General features: G+C 43.4%; 1 protein-coding gene across 3 annotated transcripts in view; it reads right to left on the bottom strand.

Annotated features, from left to right (window-relative positions):
* Positions 1-13497: 13497 nt before the first annotated feature.
* The window catches only part of LOC137350958 (leucine-rich repeat-containing protein 14-like), a 33351-nt gene continuing 20926 nt past the window's right edge, over positions 13498-25922 (bottom strand). For all 3 annotated transcript variants that reach the window (XM_068015732.1, XM_068015734.1, XM_068015733.1), the window contains one exon: positions 13498-16707. In XM_068015732.1, coding sequence (XP_067871833.1) covers positions 16134-16707 — 574 coding nt within the window. In that variant the 3' untranslated portion in view covers positions 13498-16133. The remainder of the gene's footprint in view (positions 16708-25922) is intronic.

Below are 25922 nucleotides of genomic sequence, written 5' to 3'. Positions count from 1 at the left end.
GAGAAACGTTAAGTAACAATTTGAGACCATGATCCAATAATTATAGTGTTAAACATGGGCAAAATGAAACTTTGTAGGCAAGAAATGCTTTTTTGTAGGACACATTGCTATGGGAAGAAGACTGTGTGAATCCAGCAATAGTTAAACTGGATTTGGAGATGGCATCACCAACTGATGTAATGAATCCAGCAACTCCTTGGACTTGTTCAATATCAGAGTAAGTTTCTCCACATCAGACAGACATCACAAAGCCACTCAGCAATTTAAGAGTGGTTCTGTGGAGAATCTCAAAAATTAATATTGCAATGACTCAAAGTAGCAATTACCAGCATGATAATCTCAAGGAAGAAATCATTCTACAACATGATGCATCTCAAACTAGATTTGGAGCAGCATTGATACAGATTGGACAACCAGTCTATGATGCCTATGCATGAAGAGCATTATCAGCTATGCACAGACAAGAAAGAACTTCTAGCAATCGTGTTTGTCTGTGGTTAAATTTGAAGCCTAAATCTATGGCCGGACATGATGAATACTGAAGCAGACCATTGTCCTTTGGAATCAAATACTCAAGTCACTAAACAGCTTCAGAGAATACTGTTAAGACTCCAGCAATACAGTCTAAGCGTTTCATGCAAAAAAGGGAGAAGATGGTCCGAGCACATAACACATAGAGCATACCTGCTGCAAATTAACACCCGTGAGTATTATGTAAACTGATCCATAAAACTGAAACTGATCATCGCAAATCACTTCCAGTTGGAGACACTCATTCGAGCAGAAGATCTCGTTCAGAAGCAATTGTTTTGGGATCATTCAGCAAGGCTGACCAAGTTAGAAATGTCAAAATGACTCCACACTAACTGTCCAAGGTGAATTGATATTTAAGGAATGGCAACTCACGGTTCCATATGTATTACATAAGGAATTAATGTCAGCACATACAACACACAATGGCATAGGAAGTTGTATCCATGATGGCTGCGACAGTCTCATTTAAACAATATATTGCAAAGTGTGATATCTGTTCGGCTCATTGTAGTTCTCTAAGTAGGAAGGAACCACTACTACAGCACAAGATTGGGTTTGACTAGGCGGAGCTACATGGCCATACCCTGCTTCCAACGTGTAATGCCTACAGCGACTGCAATGGTTCAAGAAGACAGCTCACCACCACTTCTCAAGGGCAATGAAGGATGAGTAACAAATGTTGGCTTTGCCAGCAATCCCATGAAATGAATATTTTAAAAAAATTTGAGTTGGACTACCAGAAATCCTGATCAGACAAATCTGCAATGTTTGCCAAAGCATCAGGATTTATAACATATAAATAATAGAAAAGCAAAATACTGTGGATGCTGGAGATCTGAAACAAAAACAAAAAGTGCTGGAAATACTCAGCAGGTTTGGCAGCATCTGTGGAGAGAGAAGCAGAGTTAATGTTTCAGGTCTGTGACCCTTCTTCAGAACTGGCAAAGGTTAGAAATGTGACAAAATAGGCTTTGAACAAGTGAAGCAGGGGTGGGGGAAAGAGAACAAAAGGAAAAGTGTGATAGGGCAGGAGAGATTAACTGACAAGGAGGTCATGGGGCAAAGGCAAAGGGAGTGTGCTAATGGTGTGGTGAAAGACAAAGCATTAATGCAGAGAGAGTGTTAATAGAATAATGACCAGCTCTATCCAAAATTGAAAAAGCAAGTTTAAGGCAGGCACATGGTTTAAAAAAAAATACAACAAAATAAAATATAATAAAAAGGGACAGCCTTGCTCTGAAGTTATTGAACTCAATGTTGAGTCCAGAAGGCTGTAGAGTGCCTAATTGTAAAATAAAGAACAAAGAACAGTACAGCACAGGAACAGTCCATTCGGCCCTCCAAGCCTGCGCCGATCTTGATGCCTGCCGAAACTAACACCTTCTGCACTTCCGGGGCCCATATCCCTCTATTCCCTTCCTATTCATGTATTTGTCAAGATAAACGTCATTATCGTACCTGTTTCCACCACCTCCCCTGGCAGCAAGTTCCAGGCACTCACCACCCTATGTGTAAAAAAAACTTGCCTCGCACATCCCCTCTAAACTTTGCCCCTCTCACCTTAAACCTATGTCCCCTAGGAACTGACTCTTCCACCCCGGGGAAAAAGCTTCTGACTATCCACTCTGTCCATGCCGCTCATAACTTTGTAAACCTCTATCATGTCGCCCCTCCACCTCCGTCGTTCCAGTGAAAAGAATCCAAGTTTTTCCAACCTCTCCTCATAGCTAATGCCCTCCAGACCAGGCAACATCCTGGTAAACCTCCTCTGTACCCTCTCCAAAGCCTCCACGTCCTTCTGGTAGTGTGGCGACCAGAATTGCACGCAATATTCTAAGCGTGGCCTAACTAAGGTTCTGTACAGCTGCAACATGACTTGCCAATTTTTAGACTCTATGCCCGACTGATGAAGGCAAGCATGCCGTATGCCTTCTTGACCACCTTATCCACCTGCGTTGCCACTTTCAGTGACCTGCGGACATGTACCCCCTGATCTCTCTGCCTGTCAATACTCCTAAGGGTTCTGCCATTTACTGTATAAAGCTTCGGGGCGGCACAGTGGCGCAGTGGTTAGCACCGCAACCTCACAGCTCCAGCGACCTGGGTTCAATTCTGGGTACTGCCTGTGTGGAGTTTGCAAGTTCTCCCTGTGTCTGCGTGGGTTTTCCCCGGGTGCTCCGGTTTCCTCCCACATGCCAAAGACTTGCAGGTTGATAGGTAAATTGGCCGTTGTAAATTGCCCCTAGTGTAGGTAGGTGATAGGGAATATGGGATTACTGTAGGGTTAGTATAAATGGGTGGTTGTTGGTCGGCACAGACTTGGTGGACCGAAGGGCCTGTTTCAGTGCTGTATCTCTAATAATAAAATTTTTTTTAAAAAGTATACCTGCCACCTGCATTAAATCTTCCAAAATGCATTACCTCACATTTGTCCAGATTAAACTCCATCTGCCATTTCTCCGCCCAAGTCTCCAACCGATCTATATCCTGCTGTATCCTCTGACAATGCTCATCACTATCCGCAACTCCACCAACCTTTGTGTCGTCCGCAAACTTACTAATCAGACCAGCTACATTTTCCTCCAAATCATTTATATATACTACAAAGAGCAAAAGTCCCAGCACTGATCCCTGCGGAACACCACTAGTCACATCCCTCCATTCAGAAAAGCACCCTTCCACTGCTAACCTCTGTCTTCTATGACAGAGCCAGTTCTGTATCCATCTTGCCAGCTCACCTCTGATCTCGCGTGACTTCACCTTTTGTACCAGTCTGCCATGAGGGACCTTGTCAAAGGCTTTACTGAAGTCCATATAGATAGCATCCACTGCCCTTCCTTCATCAATCATCTTCGTCACTTCCTCAAAAAACTCAAACAAATTAGTGAGACACGACCTCCCCTTCACAAAACCATGCTGCCTCTCGCTAATAAGTTTGTTTGTTTCCAATTGGGAGTAAATCCTGTCCCGAAGAATCCTCTCTAATAATTTCCCTACCACTGACGTAAGGTTCAACGGCCTATAATTTCCTGGATTATCCTTGCTACCCTTCTTAAACAAAGGAACAACATTGGCTATTCTCCAGTCCTCTGGGACCTCACCTGTAGCCAATGAGGATGCAAAGATTTCTGTCAAGGCCCCAGCAATTTCTTCCCTTGCCTCCCTTAGTATTCTGGGGTAGATCCCATCAGGCCCTGGGGAATTATCTACCTTAATGCTTTGCAAGACACCCAACACCACCTCCTTTTTGATAATGAGATGGCTGAGACTATCTACACTCCCTTCCCTAGGCTCATCATCCACCAAGTCCTTCTCCTTGGTGAATACTGATGTAAAGTACTCATTTAGTACCTCGCCCATTTCCTCTGGCTCCACACATAGATTCCCTTCTCTGTCCTTGAGCGGGCCAACCCTTTCCCTAGTTACCCTCTTGCTCTTAATATATGTATAAAAAGCCTTGGGATTCTCCTTAATCCTGTTTGCCAATGACTTTTCATGACCCCTTTTAGCCCTCCTGACTCCTTGCTTAAGTTCCTTCCTACTGTCTTTATATTCCTCAAGGGATTTGTCTGTTCCCAGCCTTCCAGCCCTTACAAATGCTTCCTTTTGCTTTTTGACTAGGCTCACAATATCCCGTGTTATCCAAGGTTCCCAAAACTTGCCAAACTTATCCTTCTTCCTTACAGGAACATGCTGGTCCTGGATTCTAATCAACTGACATTTGAAAGACTCCCACATGTCAGATGTTGATTTACCCTCAAACAGCCGCCCCCAATCTAACTTCTTCAGTTCCTGCCTAATATTGTTATAATTAGCCTTCCCCCAATTTAGCACCTCCACCCGAGGACTACTCTTATCCTTATCCACAAGTACCTTAAAACTTATGGAATTATGGTCACTGTTCCCAAAATGCTCCCCTACTGAAACTTCGACCACCTGGCCAGGCTCATTCCCCAATACCAGGTCCAGTACGGCCCCATCCCTAGTTGGACTATCTACATATTGTTTCAAGAAGCCCTCCTGGATGCTCCTTACAAATTCTGCCCCATCTAAGCCCCTAGCACTAAGTGAGTCACAGTCAACATAGGGGAAGTTAAAATTACCCACCACTACAACCCTGTTACCTTTACATTTTTCCAAAATCTGTCTACATATCTGCTCCTCTACCTCCCACTGGCTGTTGGGAGGCCTGTAGTAAACCCCCAACATCGTGACTACACCCTTCCTATTCCCGAGCTCCACCCATATTGCCTCGCTGCATGACCCCTCTGAGGTGTCCTCCCACAGTACAGCTGTGATATTCTCCTTAACCAGTAATGCAACTCCCCCACCCCTTTTACATCCCCCTGTATCCCGCCTGAAGCTTCGAAATCCTGGAACATTTAGCTGCCAATCCTGTCCTTCCCTCAACCAAGTCTCTGTAATAACAACAACATCATAGTTCCAAGTACTAATCCAAGCTCTAAGTTCATCTGCCTTACCTGTTATACTGTTATAAAAGCTGCAAGAGAAGATGTGTGCTTCCCATCCAGGAATAATACAGGAAGTATTTAGGCCGAGTAAGATGGTAAATCACTGCCCAAGTTTATTGCCATAGTTTGCATAAAACTTAATAAACTTGTTCTGACTTTGTCTCAATAAGTAACTTCACAACTGAACTTTTGACACATCTGATCCCATGGTAAGGGGTTAAATCCTCATAGATTGACTCTTGACTACAGTTTTCGCTTGAAGAATTCAGCTGACATGAATCTTGCACCCACTTTTTGTTTCTTCTCTATCACCCTCGTCATCCAAGGAGCTTTGGCTTTGGTTCGCCTTCCTTCCCCTCTTGTTGGAATGTATCTAGCCTGTACCTGAAAGATCTCTTCCTTAAAGATCACCCATTATTCCATTACATTTTTTCCTGTCAAACTTTGGTTCTATTTATCTTGGCTAAATCCCCTGCCATCCCATTTGAAGTTAGCTCTCTTTCAATTGGATTGGGTGGAATTTCTGAAATGCATTCAGGAGAACTTCCTTGACCAGCCTGTTCTTGGTCTAACTAGAAAAGAGGCATTGCCAGATCTGGTGCTGGGGAATGAGGTGGACCAAGTGGACCAAGTGTCTGTGGGGGAACACTTGGGTAAGAGTGATCATTGTATCATAAGGTTTAAATTACTAGTGGAGAAGAGCAAGGAACAATCAAAAGTGGAAGTTCTAAATTGGAAGAGGGCCCAGTCCTCACCATTTTTAAGCCATGTTTCTGTTAATGCTACTACATCAAGTTCCCACATGGCTATTTACACTTGTAGTTCACCAACCTTATGCACCACATTTTGTACGTTTACATACATGCATTCTAAACCTGGCCTTTGTCCTTCTTTTGTCCTTTTGTCCTTCTTAGTTCGCTCCTATCTAATATGCTACAATTTCCCTCTTTAGTACGATCCAACATTGACTCCTTTATGTACCTTATTCCTCTTTTCTACTTCTATATGCTGGTGCCCACCACCCCCATCCGCCAATTTAGTTTAACCCCTCCCCAGCCACCCCACAAAGACATTGGTCCCTGTCCTGTTGAGGTCCCTTTTGAATTGGTGCCTCCTGCCCCAGAACTGATCCCAATGCCCCAAGAATCTGAAGCCCTCTCTCCTGCACCATGCCTCAAGCATTGATCCTCCTTGTCTTCCTACCTCTACTTTCACTGACACGTGGTACTGGGAGTAATCCAGAGACTTTTTAACTTCCTCCCAAGCTCCTGAAGGTCTGACAGTCAGACCTCAATACTTGCCCTCTCTCTTTCGTTGGTACAACATATAGGACAACATCTGGCTCACTCCTTTCCCTCTGCAGAATATTCTGCACCCTCTCCATGATGTCCTTTATTCTCTCTCTCCCCCTTTCTTTTTGGTTTGGCATCCCAAATATGCGTAGACGGCTGTCACTGGGATCTTTCTAGAACAGTTCTTTTCAGGCGACATTGAAGATCAGTTTGGCAGGCTTTCCAGGAGAAATGCAGCATCAGTTTCTCTATTTCTTACACTTGATTCTCAAAGAGATGGAAAAACTAGACGGCTTTTCAAAGAGATTGAACAGGCTGAGCTGGGGTTTTATCGTTAGCTGGTTGATTTTTAAACTCCTTTCAAAACACTGTCCACATTCCAACTCCCTGTCCAAAGTGAAACCAAAACCCTGCCACTTCTCTGTAGACATCCTCCCCAGGTCAAAAGTCCCCCGTTGGGTATTTATCAGAAGACGGCTGACTTCCAGTAAGGGTTGTTTACAAACCAAGTCCAAAAGACTGTCAGATGTGTTTTTTTTTTAAAGAGGTCAAAGTCCAGCATCTATGGACTCCTTTTCAGTTTTAAAACCCAAAGCCCTCAAAAAAATTTTAACAAAAAAAGGAAGCACTTTCGTAACACCCCCTACCAATGGAATCTCCTGTAACAATTGCATTTCTATGCTTTGCTTTCCTCCTACCCCGTTCGGTCCTTTGCCCTTTGGTGTCATGGTCTGGTCTACATTCCTTCAAGGTGTCATCACTTCCAGCAGTCTCCAATGCTGAGTGGCACACACCATGAAGACTCACTGGCTTTGCGGCATGCTCATTTGTCCTGTTGGGACCTGACTTTGTTTTTCCCAGTAACTAATGGTACACAGACTAGGGGATACAGATTGCCTAAAACTTTCAAAAGATTCAGGGGAATATGAGGAAGCACTTTTTTATGCAACAGGTGGAAATGACCTGGAATGCATTGCCCACAAGGTTGTAGAAGCAGAGACAATCAAAGACTTCAAGAGGAAGTTGGATGGCCACGAGAAAAATAGACTTGTGGGGCTATGGGGATTGAGCGGGGGAGTGGGACTGACTGCATAGCTCCGTGGAGAGCTGACATGAACTCAATGGGTCAAATGGCCTCCTTCTGTACTGTAAGATTTAGATTTTAGATTTAGAGATACAGCACTGAAACAGGCCCTTTGGCCCATCGAGTCTGTGCCGACCATTAACCACCCATTTATACTAATCCTACACTCATCCCATATTCCTACCACATCCTCACCTGTCCCTATATTCCCCTACCACCTACCTATACTAGGGGCAATTTATAATGGCCAATTTACCTATCAACCTGCAAGTCTTTTGGCTGTGGGAGGAAACCGGAGCACCCGGAGGAAACCCACGCAGACACAGGGAGAACTTGCAAACTCCACACAGGCAGTACCCAGAATTGAACCCAGGTCGCTGGAGCTGTGAGGCTGCAGTGCTAACCACTGCGCCTGATTCTGACTGCTACACTTTCCTGCCTCGTCCTACTCTTCCAGATAGCCACCTATCGATTAAGAAATCCTGAGTTTGAGCTGAAGCAGTCAGAGACACTTCCTACACACGTGGCCCCTCAAGACACATGAAATGTACTGAAGTTCCCACATGGCGCAGGAATTGCAAGCAACAGGTCTCAGCTGCCTAGCCATGATCTAAAAAAATTCCTCTTTTAGAATCTAGTTATTACCTTGTTTAAATTATAAATGCATCTGGACCTCACCACCTCAGGTCTTGCAGTGTCCAGCTCCCTCTCTTGGACCACTCCTTGTTTTAAAATACCAGAGCAGCACCTCTTCCCTCACTAAGCAAATTCCTGAATTTAGTACCTTGTCGAAGTAGTGCTCTGGAAAGCTGGACTCTGTGCTACTTACTCCCTATGTTTTCTCTCTCTCTCCTCCATATGTGGGCATGCACGGGTGGCCTGCAGACTCATGGAGCTCAGTGTTAGCTCCTGCAACTTCTGTAAGTTAGCTTGTTTCATGCACATAAAACATTAAGGCTCTAACAATGCATGGCTACACCTACTTTTTAGAGGTAGCAACACATGCACTTGTAGTGAAAGGATTTTGGTGTTTTTATAAACAAATAATAAAGTTAGTTTGTCTCTAAGCTAATCTTGCACTTCTCAGTATCAAGTGCGTAAAAAAAACCGACTCCACAATGCCCCATTGCAACTTCTGATCCCAGTACAGATCCCTAGGAACACCACTTGTCACATTCTGGCAATCGGAACAAACCCTTATCTCCTATCTCCAAACTCCAACCAATTGCTGACCCACAACCCAGAGTTGCCTCCAATTCCGTGCACTTGCATTTCTACTCATGACCTATTTGCGTGACCTCCTCAGATGGAACATAACCTACCTTCACAAATCTGGTCAGGGAAGCAAATAAAGAAATTTAAAAGGAAAGGGCCAACAGTTTGTCTAAATTCATGTTCGAGCTGTTTTTAAAGCAGAAAGGTTGGACATTTAGAGAGAGAATTCCAAGACACACTGCACAGGCACCTTTAGGCTTTAATGAGGGGGTGGGGGAAGAGGAATGTGAAAAATAAGGATGACTATATTGGCTCTATGCGGTTAATGTACAAATGGGACTTTTAAGGCAGTGAAGCAGAGAATGAGGGGATGAAGAGAGATGAATTGAGATGGAAATCTTTCCAAGAGCCAGTGCAATCATAATGGACAAAGTCACCATGTATTTATTATTTTGGTTTGAGTTGATGGAAGGGAGAGATAGAAGGAATATGAAAGAAGGTCCAGGGTTGGTTCTGACATATTAACTTATCTATTTTGTCCTTTGCTGAACCATCTGTACATTTGTTTTGCAATCGTTTGCAGTTGCCAAACACCTTTAACACGCAATCACTTGCCAAATTTCTCAATGGTTAAGAGACTATTGTAGGGTCCATTTAACCCTTTGTGCAAAGAAAGCAATATTTTAAATCAATCACCGCTGAATTATATATATTTTTTAAAAAGCAAGCAATCGGGTCATTTCAGTTCTAATCAAATCAGGAGAGCCTTTGCTTCCACGTCATTATCACTATTCATTCTGTCTTAATTGTGTCACTGAAGAATCTTGGTGCTGTTTGATATAACTGATATACTGAGCTCACACAACTGATACAAAATGGTATGTTAATCTAGTTCTTGTGGGATTGGTTAAAAGATGAATGGTCAGAATATCAGCAATCATACAGCCCATTATGCCCTGCACATTTTCCTTTTCAAAAATATATCCAACTATTGAACAGTCCAATACCAAGGCAACTCTTCAATAAAACCTTTTTAATTGGTCCTGAAATCTTACAACATAACCATCAACATACCTCCATTCATACACCTATAGGTATATTAGCATAGTGGTTATATTACTAGACTAGCAATCCAGAGGACTGGACTAATAATCAAGAGACTCGAGTCCAACTCCCACTAAATTCAGTTAAATAAATCTGGAATAAAAAGCTAATATTTGTAATGGTGACCATGTAACTACTGATTTTTTTTTTAAACGCATCTAGTTTATTAACGTCCTTTAGTAAAGAAAACCTGCTGACCTTACCTGGTTAGGCATACATGTGACTCCAGGCCTAGCAAGGTTGTTAAGATGGCAGTTCACCACTATGTTTTGTTACAAAAGTGCCTCTGTTTTGTTAAATATATTTTTTGAGGGTTCATTTTTGAAAAATTGAAGAAATGTTAAACTTAGGGGTTTTCAAAGGGGGTCAATGTAAAGGCCACTTGACTTTGAAAAACATTCCCTGGAAATGTTTTTTAAAAGGGGCACTGAGGCATCTTGTGAGAAAAACAAGCCTTTCCGGAAAACCACTTCACTTCCAGCAACAAGCCTTTCCAGGAAACCACCTGACTTCCAGCTCAATAAACAACAGAGAACTTTGGACACCTGAAGAAGTTGTTTACAAAGATGTGACAGGTCATGATTGATGGAGGTCAAAAGGTTGACGACCTATTGTCGATTTCGCTTTTAAATTGTTTTGAGTTAGGATTGAACTGTATAAAAGGGGAGAGAACTTCCAAGGAGAGAAGACAATTCCCAAGGAAGGAAAGAAGACCACAACCCAACTGAGTTTTCCAGCACCTCTCTAAAAGACCCTGAGAAGTACACTGTATGAACTCATCTCATCTCCTGTCTTTGAAAAAAGCCTGCTAAATTAATTCTCAAAGCTGCCTGAAAAGAACTGTTCTAAAAGATCCCAGTGACCCGTCTACATGTACTCGGAGGCCAGACTGTATGCCAGTTTTGGAGCACACCATATCTCATCTGCTGTTTCTTCAAGAATGATCAAGTATTCAGTCCGTGATTTTTTTTTCGTCTGTAATAGAGCTCTGAAAACAAAAATCCCTTTATTTTTCCAGTTAACTGGTGTATGCGTGTGAGGGGCTAAGGTAAAAAGGGAACTTTAATATTTCAATCTGCATGTTTTATTCTGGGAAAAATAGTGTGTATGATTGACCGTATCAGTAAGTGAGAAAATTTAAATATATGTTGTGACCTGTGGAGAAGTGGGACTAGAATGAACAATGCACTCTTCCTGCCTCAGTCATAACAGTTCTGAAGAGCAGTTAGGGATGGGAAATAATGATGGCCTTGCTAGTGACACTCACATCCCGTCAATAAATTGTGAAGCTTATAAGTGCAACGATGAAAAAGTGCAAACTCAAACTGAAGAGTTATAAAAATGGACTTTTCCTTTTGAAAAAAAACAGACAATGCTGCTAAAGATGGTCACGTGTATTCGACCATTGCTACACTGTGTTTAGAACAAAGGATGCCTAACTAGGTTGAGAGATGTCAATTACACCCATCCTGAAACATTCCCGAGTTGAATTCTTCTGAAACAAAGAAGGTGTGAAGTAGTCACATCCTGGGCCGTTGGGAATCACCACAGACGTCTCCCAATAGAGGCAAGATGTAAGTCCATTTTGACCCTAAAAGTAGCTCTTTGGAGAGACTGACACCCAGAAGAAGCATCACCAAGAAGCTTGTCCAGCGAAGAAGCTGGGGAGGAAATCCAGCAAGCCAGAAGGGGAGCGCCCTGCTGTGAATTCTACATTTTTAACTTAGGCAGCAGTGAATTGAAAGCGATCCCTCTGTCTTCAAACTGAACTTTCAACTAAGAGATATATCGACAAACATCTCAGGTCTGCAACCAATGAGAACTTGACTTTCAAATTCAACAGGTTTACTGTGAACCCCAAAACCCTACCTCACTTGAAAACCACTTACCCCTTTTTCTCTCTGTGTCTCTTGTGTGTGCATGCGTGAATGGATGCAGTTGCAACAATTTTGGGCTAAGACATATTGCTCAATAAATAATTTTGTTTTAAATTTACATGAAAAACTGTTGCTATCTGTTTGACAAATAAAATTTAAAAAAACACGCTGCAGCCAAAATCCTGGAACTCCCTTCCTAACAGCACTGTAGGTGTACCTACACCACATAGACTGCGGCGGTTCAAGGCACCACCTTCTCGAGGGCAATTAGGGATGGTTAATAAATCCTGGCCTAGCGACGTCCACATCCCATGAAAGAAATAAAGAAAAATTTAACAGTGGGAACCGCCCACATCCCTCACCATATGGCCTTAACAAAACAAAAAAAAAGTTTCCATTTAACTGGTTAATCGCTGCCCTGCAGTTTGATGATGCTGCATTAACATCTCACACTGAAGAGTGTCTGCAGAGACTCGAGAGGTTTGCGGCTGCCTGCACCGAATTTGGCCTAACCATCAGCCTCAAGAAAACGATCATAGGACAGGACGTCAGAAATGCCCCATTCATCAATAACGGCGACCACACTCTGGAAGTGGTTCAAGCGTTCACCAACCTAGGCTCAACTATCATCAGAAACCTGTCTCTCGATGCAGAATTAAACAAGCGCATGGGAAAGGCTTCCTCTGCTATGCCCAGACTGGCCAAGAGAGTGTGGGAAAATGGTGCACTGACACAGAACACAAAAGTCCAAGTGTATCAAGCCTGTGTCCTCAGTACCTTGCTCTACGGCAGCGAGGCCTGGACAACGTACGTCAGCCAAGAGCGACGTCCCAATTCATTCCATCTTCGCTGCCTCCGGAGAATCCTTGGCATCAGGTGGCAGGACCGTATCTCCTACACAGAAGTCCTCGAGGCGACCAACATCCCCAGCATATACACCCTACTAAGCCAGCGGCGCCTGAGATGGCTTGGCCATGTGAGTCGCATGGAAGATGGCAGGATCCCCAAGGACACATTGTACAGCGAGCTCGTCACTGGTACCAGACCCACCAGCCGTCCATGTCTCCGCTTTAAAGACGTCTGCAAACGCGACATGAAGTCCTGTGACATTGATCACAGGTCGTAGGAGTCAGTTGCCAGCGATCACCAGAGCTGGCGGGCAACCATAAAGGCGGGGCTAAAGTGTGGAAAGTCGAAGAGACTTAGCAGTTGGCAGGAAAAAAGACAGAAGCGCAAGGAGAGAGTCAACTGTGTAACAGCCCCGACAACCAATTTTATCTGCAGCACCTGTGGAAGAGTCTGTCACTCTAGAATTGGCCTTATAGCCACTCCAGGCGCTGCTTCACAAACCACTGACCACCTCCAGGCGCTTACCCATTGTCTCACGAGACAAGGAGGCCAAAGAGCAGTTTAAGAGGAATGAGGATATGATACATCAAGCAGGCACTTCCCTATATTTCTGTGCACCAGCAGAGATGAATCTCGAAATTAGGAAATTCCAATCCAGGGCTTCACTAACAAGATGAGATTGGATGAAGGGTTATGGGAACAGGGCAGTATGTATGATTAGGACTATTTGCCTGTGCAACAGATAAATGCGGATACAGGTTACAGTGCAGTAACCGGCCATTGGCCCAACCAGTCTCTGCATCAATCAGCAGCTGAAATTAATGAAACTCAAACTCCACCCACAAATCCAACCTGCAGTAAGCGTTGTCTTAAATGGGCCAAGATGTGATACACAAGGTAGAAACCGCATGCAAAGCAAACCACAGTACATCAACTCTTGCTCTGTGTAGGATGATGTGGTATATCAGTAATGGACTTCCCCATATTTATGTGCAGCCCCAGTGATGTAGCAATACAGCAAGATCGACAGGTATAATGGCACATTCATTTTCAGAGAAAAAAATAGTTCAATTTTATTGTATACATCTCTGAAGTACAATAATGGTAAATAAGAACACCGGCTCAAATCTAACCCACATTTTTACAGAGCAGCTAAAATGTCTTTGCCCTTTTAAAAAAAAGTGTATTTTATACAAACACAATGATAAATCAAATAGGGCTGGGCTGCCCACAAACTTCAACATTGTAATTCAAGATGGCAGTGAGCATCACTGGAGGTTTTATTCTGCAGTTTAGTGTCCCAATCTTCAGAAAGCCAATACCAGATTCAGTGAGGCAAGCTGGAGAAAAGGTTACTCTGGAGATGATATCTGCCCCAGTTGCCAATTACATTTATGAGGCAAAAGCAGAAAATGCTGAAAACTCAGCAGGTCTGGCAGCATCTGCAGAGACAGAAACAGTTAACGTTTCATATCATGAGAACTGGAGGTTAGGAGATGTAACATCTTTTAAGCAAGTGCAAAGGGGGAGCAGGACAAATGGAAAGATAATCATCCTGAAATGCTAACTATTTCTCTCTCCACAGGTGCTGCCTGACCTGAGTATTTCCAGCATCTGCAATATTTTGCTTTTATCTTTACTTCATAACCATCAAGTACTTCCCATTGGTGCTAGGCTACATCTTTTTAATCCACAAGCTGTCTAATTTGGATAGCCTGGTTGCTTTTTGCAGTGTCTGTTTGTCAATGAAAAAGCAGCTCCTCGTGTCTGGCAGAATGCAATATTGCACACAAGCAGTTGTTAGAGGGCTCAGGGTACAGATAAATGGTAGCAAATCAGCTTTAGGGATGGACAATAAATGCTGGCAATGTTCAATCCCACAAATGAATAAAAAGTGATATATATCTCCTGTTACAGGCTCCCTATGAAGTTTGCATTCCATGTAGCAAATCCAATCCCAGTCACTCACTGGTGGCGACCAAATTTCCTTCTAAGCTGCGCAAGTGCGTAGCCATGCACCAATTGGGAATGTGCACAAGTAATGTTCCTTTTAAGATGTGCAGCTTGGTGTCAATCTTAAGGGGACCATACAGTGCAACAAGACAAGCATTCACAGCAAACAAAAATTAGAGGGAATATTGATGATTGGTCCACGATTCTCTTACCCAGTGGGTTTTCAGTCTCGCGTGAGCAGCCGCTACTGTTTTTTTGGTTAAGCATTTAACGAGCTGCCACTTCTCTCAGTCTCTGCTACTGCTCCCTAAGATGCCATTGGAGTCCCTGGTATCCTGCAATTCCATGGCACTGTAAATTATGATTTGTATCATCAGCCACTATGTTGTATTAAATAGCTGCGCCCAGAGTTGGTGGCTTCAATCTGATGTGTCGGCCAACACCAATCTTCTAATCTCTACACTTGGTTTGTAGAACACTCAGTAACCTTGGTGCTTCAGCTCTTCAACCAGCTGCGTTATCAAGTCATAACGACACAAAAGGAGGCCATTTGGCCCATCAAGTCCACACCTGCTCTCTGTAGAGCAATTCAATTGGGTTCAGCCTCTGATGCTATATTCAGCCCCTATGTTCAAAACACACCAGGAATTTCAAGTTACGCATTCCTCTATGGTGAACACAGCCTCAGCATTAGGTTTCTACCCATATATAATTACAACACTGTAGCCCCTTGGTTTGTTTAATTTAACAATCAGCTAAACACAGGTTGACCATAATACCAGCTAGTTACTGCATCCATCTGCCAACAAGGGCTGACACCAGCACTTCAAACACACCAAGTAATAAAATGTTTCATTTTTAACCTCTAATCTGACACAAACAGTTTAACAACATGGTTAACGGCTGCTACACTTGAAAGCACCACCTTTAAAAAAGGCACCAATTTGGCAAGCTGCCTCCGAACTTCAAACTGATTTACCTGAGTCAGTGAAAAGTAGGACTAATGGTTCATTGGCTGCTGTTACTAAACAGCTGAGCAGCACATGGGTGAACTGATAAGTGTACAGTAAGCTACTTCTCTCAACATTTAAAAAACTACTATATACATTGAGACATTTCCCACCTGGGATAAACTTCTCTCCAGATTTACAATTTCACAATGCACAAATTGATTGGGGCTGCACAATTTGGCCCAGAGGTGCAGCATAATTCCAGAGACCCTGACTACAGTTGTTTCTTTATTTCTTCCACATCCACTCAAGGCTAGACAAGAACCAGCACGAGACTCGTTCTTTATTGAAATGCACCGTCGCTCAACCGGCCCTTCACTGGTCAAGAGGTATTTAGTCAATTCACTTCACAGCCTGCCCCTCCCCAATCTACAAACCACCCTCTCATTCCTGTAACCAACACCTTCCATTTCAAACTGAACCCACTGGCTAATGGACTGACTTGCAGCGGTGGGGAGAGGGAACGGAATGAGAATTGGTTCCACTATGCATCCTGTATATGCACAGGGCAGGCGAAGACATTGAAGAAAATGGTTCATCTTATTGCTTCCTTGAAAAGGTAAGTAAATGAAATGAAATTTATTACAAATGCGCCGATGCTTTTAAACTATATATAAGACATAGATATATAACTATCTAACCAGGTAATAGTTAACACATAAAACCAATTCATATAAATTGTATGTGTCTCAAAAGCATTTAATACAAGTTGTTCCTGTTGTTAAAAACAAAAGGTGTTTGCTTCAGTACAACTGCAACATATCGAGTGAGAAGTCATTGTATAACTCAACTGTTGTAACAATATCTGTTCGCACTGCCTTTAACCGTATCTCGTTTAGTTCTGCATCAACCCTACTGAGTTTCTCTTGATCAATACTGTAGTCAATAAGGTCATATGTGGATGGGGGCCAGGGGAGTCCTTCTTCGTAGCAGTCGACCGGGATAGGGTGTACAACGATTTTAAGGACTGGTAGCTGCACTGCGGTGTGAAGCAAAGCCTTGAGGCCCTGGCTGGAAATAGGATTACAGAAACAGCTGAAGTACTGGAGCTGAGAACATTGTCTGAGGGCAGGCAGGAAGGAAGTGAGCTGTCTGTCCATCACTCTGCACTCCATGATGTCCAGGTAGACCAGCGAGGTGGAGGAGTGCTGCAGGATCTGGCAAAAGGGGCCGAGGAGGACATCGGACAGGTTGTTGCCACTTAGATCCAGCTTCCTTAGGGAAGGGGCGTGATGGCTGTTGGCCAGGTAGGTTGCATCAGTTGGTAGAAGGTAGCAGTAAGCGAGTTCCAAGCTTTCCAAGGGTTTCTGCAAGACACTATTTGAAACAAATCCATTACACTCCACATAAGCAGGGCCAATCTATGACACAGTCATTCTATATCAGACAGCAAACAGCAGAAAATCAAATTGCTTACTGAAAGTAGCACGTCAGAGGCAGCCTAAGAGAAGTTTTTATTTTAAATAAGGGATGGACACCATCAGTGAGACAAAGACAGACAAGAACTTGTGTTCATATATTGCCTCATCACACCGCTCAGAAGATCCCACAGCCCTCCAAAGAATTCATACAGCACAGTAGGGGCTATTTGGCTCATCATGCCTGTGTCAGCTCTTTTTTTAGCAGAGATATCTAAATAGTCCCAGTCCCCCTGCTCTTTGCCCACAACCCCTTCAATTACTATTGAATCTGATTCCACCGCATTTCAGGCAGTGCATTCCAGATCATCATGACTCAGTGTAAAAAAAAATCTCCTCTCCCCTCTGGTTCTCTTACAATTACCTTCACACAGTAAACACTGCCCAACTTATGCACAACAGGCCATTAAGTTATTTGGCGGTGCTGGGAAGGAGGAACATTGGGAGGAGTCCTGGCTTTAGTGGAGGTAAAACACCACTGGCACAATTACATCAAGACAGCTTTAATCTCTCATTTGAAGGCCGACAGTACAGCACTTGGTCAGTACTGCACCAGTGGCAGTTCTGGAGTGGGGCTTTTAAAAATTTTTTTTATCCATTCATGGGATGTGGGTGTCGCTGGCTAGGCCAGTATTTATTGCCCATCCCTAATTGCTTGAACCCACAAAATTCTGATACCACCAAAATATACCAACCGGAATGGTAGGACTGAGTTTCTCTATAGCAAAACTTCCTTTGCAATGCCACAAGAGGGGATGTACCATCAAAAAAATCACTGCTCCTAGTTGCCTCTAACCAACAGCACTAATACATAAAACATGATACCAAGGAGAAACTGCAACAGGACACTACATGACTCCTATGCACAAGTACATTTCACCTTTCAGTTAAAGGTGTCAGCCATGGCTCACTCTCTCACCCGAGTCAGAAAGTTGCGAGTTCAAATCCCACTCCAGAAACTTCAGCGCCAAATCTAGCCTCACACCAGTGCTCCATCAGAGGTGCCATCTTTTGCTTGAGATGTTAAACAAGAAATAGGAACAGAAGTAGACCATATGGCCCATCAAGCCTGCTCTGCCATTCAATATGATTATGGCTGATCTCAGGATTCAACTCTACTTTCCCACCGCCTGCCATAACCCTCAATTCCTTAGGACCAAAAATCTATCTATCACAGGCTTAAATGTATTCAACGATGGAGCATCTACAACCCTTTGGGGTACAGAATTCCAAAGACACCCAACACTTTGAGTGAAGTAATTTCTCCTCATCTCAGTCCTGAATGATTGACCCCTTATCCTGAGACTGTGCTCCAAGCCCCTCTTAGATGGACATAACAGGGCAGTTCTTTCCAGTGTCCTGGCCAATATTTATCCCTCAACCAACATCACTTAAAATGGGTGTCAAACCCCATTTCTCACAATACAACAGTTCAGTGAGTGCCCCAGGATCACACCCATGTGGGCATTCTTCAGGCTTTTGTTTTATTCGTTCATGGGTTGTGAGTGTCGATGGCACGACTAACATTTGTTGCCGATCCCTAATTGCCCTCGAGAAGGTGATGGTGGGCCGTTTTCTTGAACCGCTGCAGTCCATCTGGTGTGGGTACACGCAGAGTGCTGTTAGGAAGGTGCATTTGTTCAGCTGGAAGGCATCACAACCCAGCCTGATCGCCATCCTGAGCTACAAGCAGCACCAGGCTGTCTAGCCACTGGTGGTGACTGCAGGGTAGTGAAAGTAGGAGGCTGGTGAAGCACATAGCAAACAACTGCTTTCTGGGCAACAGTCTGGTTGTTGTACACTGGGATTGTACCCAGTTGTTCGATTTGCAACAATGAAGCACAGAAACATTCACCTTGAACAATAGTCAAACACTACATTTAAGAGTCAACGGGATCTCAAGTCGGACAACACAGTGGTTAGTACCACAGCCTCACAGCTCCAACGACCCAGGTCAGGTTCTGGGTACTGCAAGTTCTCCCTATGACTGCGTGGGTTTCCTCTGGGTGCTCCGGTTTCCTCCCACATGCCAAAGACTTGCGGGTTGATAGGTAAATTGGCCATTGTAAAAATTGCCCGTAGTGTAGATAGGTGGTAGGAAAATTGAGGGAAGGTGGGGATGTGAAAGGGAAAATGGGATTAATGTAGGGTTAGTATAAATGGGTGGGTTGATGGTCAGCGCAGACTTGGTGGGCTGAAGGACCTGTATCTCTCTCCAAGTCTTTCAATGAGAATGTTGATCGGAATATTTTAACTAAAACAAAGAAGGCTTCACAATAGGTCCCTGGGTAAATGCACCATGTGATATAACAGAAGGTCCCCAGTCTATATCCAACATCCTCAGCTACGACGGCTCTGTGGGGAGGGGTTACACCAGTTGGTCTTTATAGGCTAAATGGATGCAGGCAGATACTAAAAAGAAACTCTTTGTTGGAAAATTCTGAAGTAACTTTTATGCCACACAACTGCCAGATAGTGACCTTCTCCAACAAGAGAGAATCTGACCATCTCCCCTTGACATTCAACAGCATTAACATCGCTGAATCCCATACCATCAAAATCTTGGGGTTTGCTATTGATCAGGCTCAACTGGACCAGCCATATAAATACAGCAGCTACAAGAGCAGGTCAGAGGTTGGGAATTCTGTAGTGACTAACTCACCTCCCGACTCTGCAAAACCTGTTGTCCAAGGCACAATTCAGGAGTGTGATGGAATACTTGCCACCTGCCTGGATGAGTGCAATTCAAGAAGCGCGACACCATCCAAGACAATGTAGCCTGCAAAGCCAACATTTGTTTCGCTTCCTCAATTAACCTCGAGAAAGTGGTGCTGAGCCACCTTCTTGAACCGCTGCAGTACATCTGGTGCATGTACACCCGCAAGCTGTTACGGAGGGAATTCCAGGCTTTAGACGTAGTGACAGTGAAGGAACAGCAATTTAGCTCCAAGTCAGGATGGTTTACGACTTGAGGGGAAGTTGCAGTGATGGTGTTCCCATGCTGTCCCTGTCCTTCTAGGTGGCAGAAGTCATGGGTTTGGAAGGTGCAGTTAGAGGAGACCTGGTGAGTTGCTGCAGTGCATCTTGTAGGTGGTGCACACTGCTGTCATTGTGCACCGGTGGTGGATGGAGTAAATATTTAAGGTGGTGGATGGGATGCCGATCAAACAAGCAGCATCAGGCATAACAAAAAAATGAGGTGCAAACCTGGTGAAGCTACAACACAGGACTACATGCATGCTAAACAGCAGAAGCAGCATGCAATAGAAAGAGCAAAGCAATACCACCAAGAATGGATCAGATTAAAGTTCTGCAGTCCTGCTACATCCAGTCATGAATGGTGGCGGACAATTAAACAATTAACTAGAGGAGGAAGCTCCATAAATGTCATTATCCTCAATGATGGGGAAGCCCAGCACATTAGTGCAAAAGTAAAGGGTGAAGCATTTGCATCCATCTTCAGCCAAAAGTGCCGAGTAGATGATCCACCTCAGCCTGCTCCTGAGGTCCCCACACGCTCAGATGCCAGTCTCCAGCCAATTCTATTCACTCCACGTGATATCAAGAAATAGGTGAAGGCACCGGATACAGCAAAGGCTATGGACCCTGACAATATACGGCTGTAGTACTTCTGCTCCAGAACTGGTCGCACCCCTCACAAACCTGTTCCAGTATAGCTACAACACTGGAATCTACCTGACAATGTGGAAAATTGCCCAGCTATGTCCTGTCCACAAAAAGCAGGACAAATCCAATCCAGCCAATTAATACCCAATCAGTCTACTCAATCATCAGTAAAGTGATGGAAGGTGTCGCCGACAATGCTATCAAGCAGCATTTACACAGCAAAAACCTGCTCGCCAATGCTCAATTTGGGTTCCACCAGGGACACTCAGCTACAGACCTCATTACAGCCTTGTTTCAAACATGGACAAAAGAGTTGAATTCCAGAAGTCAGGTGAGACTGACTATCCTTGATATCAAGGAGCCTGAACAAAATTGATGTTAATGGGAATCAGGAAGAAAACTCCACTGGTTATAGTCATACCTAGCACAGAGGAGGATGGTTGTTGGCGTCAATTATCTCAGCCCCAGAACATCACCGCAGAGGTTCCTCAGAGTAGTCTCTTAGGCCCAACCATCTTCAGCTGCATCACCATTGACCTTCCCTACATAATTAAGTCAAAAGTCGGAATGTTGCTGATGATTGTAGTACTCCGTACCATTCGCGACTCCCCAGATACTGAAGCAGTCCATGCCCACATGCAGCAAGAACTGGAGAACATTCAGGCTTGGGCTGATGTGGCAAGCGACATTCGCAGCACACAAGTGCCAGGCAATGACGATCTCCAACCAGAGAGAATATAATCATCTCCCCTTGACATTCAATGGCATTACCAGCACTAAATCCCCCATAAACATCATCCGGTGGGTTACTATTGACCAGAAACTGAACTGGACCAGCCATATAAACACTGGCTGCAATGCAATCTGAATGCACACAGCATTCACAACAAGGTAGATGAATTGACAGCACAGGTATCATCTAATTGGCATTACAGACACGTGGCTGCAGAGTGACCAAGGCTGGGAACTGAATGTCAAGGGTATTCAACATTTAGGAAGGATAGGCAAAAAGGAAAAGGAGGTGGCATACCACTCTTAATAAAGGATGAGATCAGTACATTAGTGAGAGGCGTTCTTGGATTGAAAGATCAAGATGTCGAATCAGTTTGAGTAGAGCTAAGAAACAGCAAGGGGCAGCAAACATTGGTAGGAGTTGTTTATAGGCCACCAAACCATAGTGATAATGTAGGGCTCAGTATAAATCGGGAAATTAGAGGTGCATGTAACAAGGGTAATACAGTAATCATGGGGGACTTCAATCAGCATACAGACTAGGTAAACCCAATTAGCACTAATGCTGGAGGACGAATTCCTGGAAGGTATTCGAGATGGTTTTCTAGAATAATATGTTGAGCAACAAACGAGAGAACGGGCTTTTTTAGATCTGGTATTGTCCAATGAGAAAGGACTAATTAATAATCTCGTCATAAAGGAGCGTTTAGGGAACAGTGACCACAATATGATAGAATTTTACATTAAGTTTGAAAGTGATGAGGTTCAATCTGAAACTAGGGTCTTAAATCTAAACAAAGGAAACTACGAAGGTATGAGGGGCAAGTTGGCTGTGGTAGATTGGGAAACTACATCAACAGGTACAATGGTAGAAGACAACTGCTATTTAAAGAAATAATACATAGTTTACAACAAATATAGACTCCTTTGAGGCACAAAAACCCAACAGAAAAATTGATGCAACCGTGGCTGACAAGAGAAGTTAAAGATGGTATTAGATCAAAGGAAGAGGCTTATAAAGTTGCCAAAAAAGTAGTGAGCCTGAGGATTGGAAGCATTTTAGAATTCAGCAAAGGAGGACCAAGAAACTGATAAAGAGAAAATAGAATATGGATAGAAACTAGCGAGAAACATAAAAACGGACTGTAATAGCTTCTGTAGGTATGTAAAAAGGAAAAGATTAGCAAAGACAAATGTGGGCCCATTACAAGCAGAGACAGTGGAATTTATAATGTGGAATAAGGATATGGCAGAGAAATTAAACAAATACTTTGTGTCTGTTTTCACAGAGGAAGACACAAAACACCTCCCAGAAATACTAAAGAGAACAGGGGACTAGTGAAAATCAGGAACGGAAAGAAATTAGTATTAGTAAAAAAAAAAAAGTACTGGAGAAATTAATGGGACTGAAAGTTGATAAATCCCTGATGATCTACATCCCAGAGTGTTGAAAGAGTGGCTGTAGAGATAGTGGATGCATTGGTGATCATCTTCCAAAATTCTATAGAATCTGGAGCGGTTCCTGAAGATTAGAAGGTAGCAAATGTAACCCCACTATTTAAGAAAAGAGGGAGAGAGAAAACAAGGAACTACAGACCCATTACCTAGCATCAGTAGTAGAGAAAATGCTAGAAGGATATGATAACTGGACACTTAGAAAGTAATGGTAGGATTCGGCAGTCAACATGGATTTATGAAAGGGAAATCATGTTTGACAAACCTGTTAAGATCTTGAGGATGTAACTAGCAGAATGGATATGGGGGAAACAAGTGGATGTGGTGCATTTGGATTTCAGAAGGCTTTCGATAAGGTCCTACACAAGAGGTTAGTAAGCAAAATTAGAGCACATGGATTGGAGGTAATATACTGGCATGGATTGAGAATTGATTAATGGACAGAAAACAACATGTAGGAATAAATGGGTCATTCCCAGATTGGCAGGCTGTGACTAGTGGGGTACTGCAAGGAACAGTGCTTGGGCCCCAGCTATTCATAATCTATATCAATGATTTGGATGTGGGGACCAAATGTAATATTTTCAAGTTTGCTGATGATACAAATCTCGGTGGGAATGTGAGTTGTGTGGAGGATGCAAAGAGGCTTTAAGGGAATTTAGGCAGGCCAAGTGAGAGGGCAAGAACACCGCTGATGGAATATAATGTGGAAAAATGTGAAGTTATCTACTTTGGCAGGAAAAACAGAAATGCAGAGTATTTCTTAAATGGTGAGTGTTACAAGAGTGCTTTTCATGGTGAAATATGTTTTTAAGGACTTATAGTTGAATTATAAACATTGATTCATCTGGAAGCTTGAAGAAATGCTGAAATTTGTGTTTTTTTTTAAAAAGAGGCCACCCGAAGGCTTCTTGGACTTGGCTTGTAAACAAGCTCTTACTGGAAGGCACCTGTTTTCAGATAAAATACCAGAATGCTATGGGGGAAACCAGTGGATGTGGTGCATTTGGATTTCAGAAGGCTTTCGATAAGGTCCCATACAAGAGGTTAGTAAGCAAAATTAGAGCACATGGGATTGAAGGTATATACTGGCATAGATTGAGAATTGGTTAATGGAGCTTGTTGTTTTGACCTGGAGAAGATGTTTACGGAGAAGTGACCGGTCAAGATTTATACAGGTCAAGAGGCTCAACTCCTTGAAAGCTTTTGGTTCCACTTTAAATTGTGAAAAACAAGTTGTTTTTTCGCCTGCTAAGAAAACCTAGCTCATCTCCAATGTGTCAGTCTCCTCTTTCCTCCTAAATGTGAAGAATGCCTGCATATCGCATGTGTGGGATATGAAATCCTGTTGCTGCATTTCTGCTTTAAGGCCTATGTGAAACCTCTGTTGCTGCATTTCTGGGAAAGCCTACCCAAACTGATCTTCAACGTCACCTGGAAAGAACAGTTCTAGGAAGATCCCAGTGACAGTCGTCTATATGCACATGGGATGCCAAACTAAAACAAAGGACATCTTTCCATATCTTCGCTTTCTTCTTCAAGAATTAGCAAGTATTTAACCCGTGTTTTTTTTTGTCCTTTTTTGTAAGAGAGCTCTAAAATGCAAATCCCTTTATTTTTCAGGTTAACCAGCGTGTGTGTGTGTGTGTGTGTGTGAGAGAGAGAGGCTAAGGTAAAAAGGGAACTGTTATAATTCAATCTGTGTGTTTATGCTTTGCTTCATTACTGGTTAAGACTTGTTTTATAACAAACTGATAATTTTGGTGTATTTTATTCTGGGAAAAATAGATTCTATGATTGACTGGATCAGTAATTAGGAAAACTGAAATGTTTGTTGTGACCTGTGGAGAAGTGGGATTAGAATAAACAGTGCACTCCTCTCGCCTCGGTCGGAACATGAGAGATTGAGAAGTGTTGGTGTCCTTGTTCATAAGTCACTGAAAGCTAACATGCAGGTAAAGCAAGCAATTTGGAAGGCAAATGGTACATTGGCCTTTATTGCAAAAGAATCTGAGTACAGGAGTAAAGAAGTCTTGCTGCAATTGTATACAGCCTCAGTGAAACCTGGAGTATTGTGTACAGTTTTGGTCTCCTTACCTAAGGAAGGATATACTTGCCATAGAGGGAGTGTAACGAAGTTTCACCAGACTAATTTCTCGGATGGCAGGATTGTCCTATGAGGAGACTGGGCCTATATCCTTTAGAGTTTAGAAAAATGACGGGTGATCTCATTGAAGCATACAAAATGGGGCGGCACAGTGACGCAGTGGTTAGCACCGCAGCCTCACAGCTCCAGGGACCCGGATTCGATTCTGGGTACTGCCTGTGCGGAGTTTGCAAGTTCTCCCTGTGACCACGTGGGTTTTCGCCGGGTGCTCTGGTTTCCTCCCACAGCCAAAGACTTGCAGGTGATAGGTAAATTGGCCATTGTAAATTGGCCCTAGTGTAGGTAGGTGGTAGGGAATATGGGATTTCTGTAGGGTTATATAAATGGGTGGTTGTTGGTCGGCACAGACTCGGTGGGCCGAAGGGCCTGTTTCAGTGCTGTATCCCGAAAAAAAAAAATTCTTACAGGGCTCGATAGGTTAGGTGCAGGAAGGATGTTTCCCTTGGCTGGGGGGGCGTCTGGAACCACAGTCTCGTAATAAGGAGTAGACCATTTAAGACTGAGATGAGGAGGAATTTCTTCACTCAGAGGGTGGTGAATCTTTGGAATTCTCTACCCTAGGGCTGTGGAGGCTCAAGTCATTCAGTATGTTCAAGACAGAGATCAATAGATTTCTAGATATTAAAGATATCAAGGGATATGGAGATAGTGCAAGAAAATGGCAGAGCAGGCTCGAGGGGCCAGATGGCCTACTCCTACGTTCCTATGACAGATGAAATACAATGTGGAAAAGTGTGAAACTATCCACTTTGGTGAGAGACTAGGAAATGTTTGCATGTATCACAGCAAGTTTAACATGCAGGTACAGCAAACAATTAGAAAGACAAATGGTATGTTAGCATTCGTTACAAAGGGATTGGAGTATAAGAGTAAAGAAGTCTCACTACAATTGTACAGGGCATTGGTAAGGTCACACCTAGAGTACCGTGTGCAGTTTTGGTCTTCTTACCTCAGAATGGATACATACAAACAAGGAGCAGGAGTAGGCCACTCGGCCCCTCGAGCTTGCTCCGCCATTCAATAAGATCATGGTTGATCTGATTGCAATCTCAACTCCACATTCCCGCCTACCCCCGATAACCTTTCACCCCCTTGCTCATCAAGAATCTATCGACCTCTGCCTTAAAAATATT

The sequence above is a fragment of the Heterodontus francisci genome, chromosome 2 (assembly GCF_036365525.1).
Source record: "Heterodontus francisci isolate sHetFra1 chromosome 2, sHetFra1.hap1, whole genome shotgun sequence".
In the NCBI taxonomy this organism is placed as follows: Eukaryota; Metazoa; Chordata; class Chondrichthyes; order Heterodontiformes; family Heterodontidae; genus Heterodontus; species Heterodontus francisci.
Note: the sequence above shows the minus strand (reverse complement) of the source record. Positions and strands in the feature narration are given on the sequence as shown.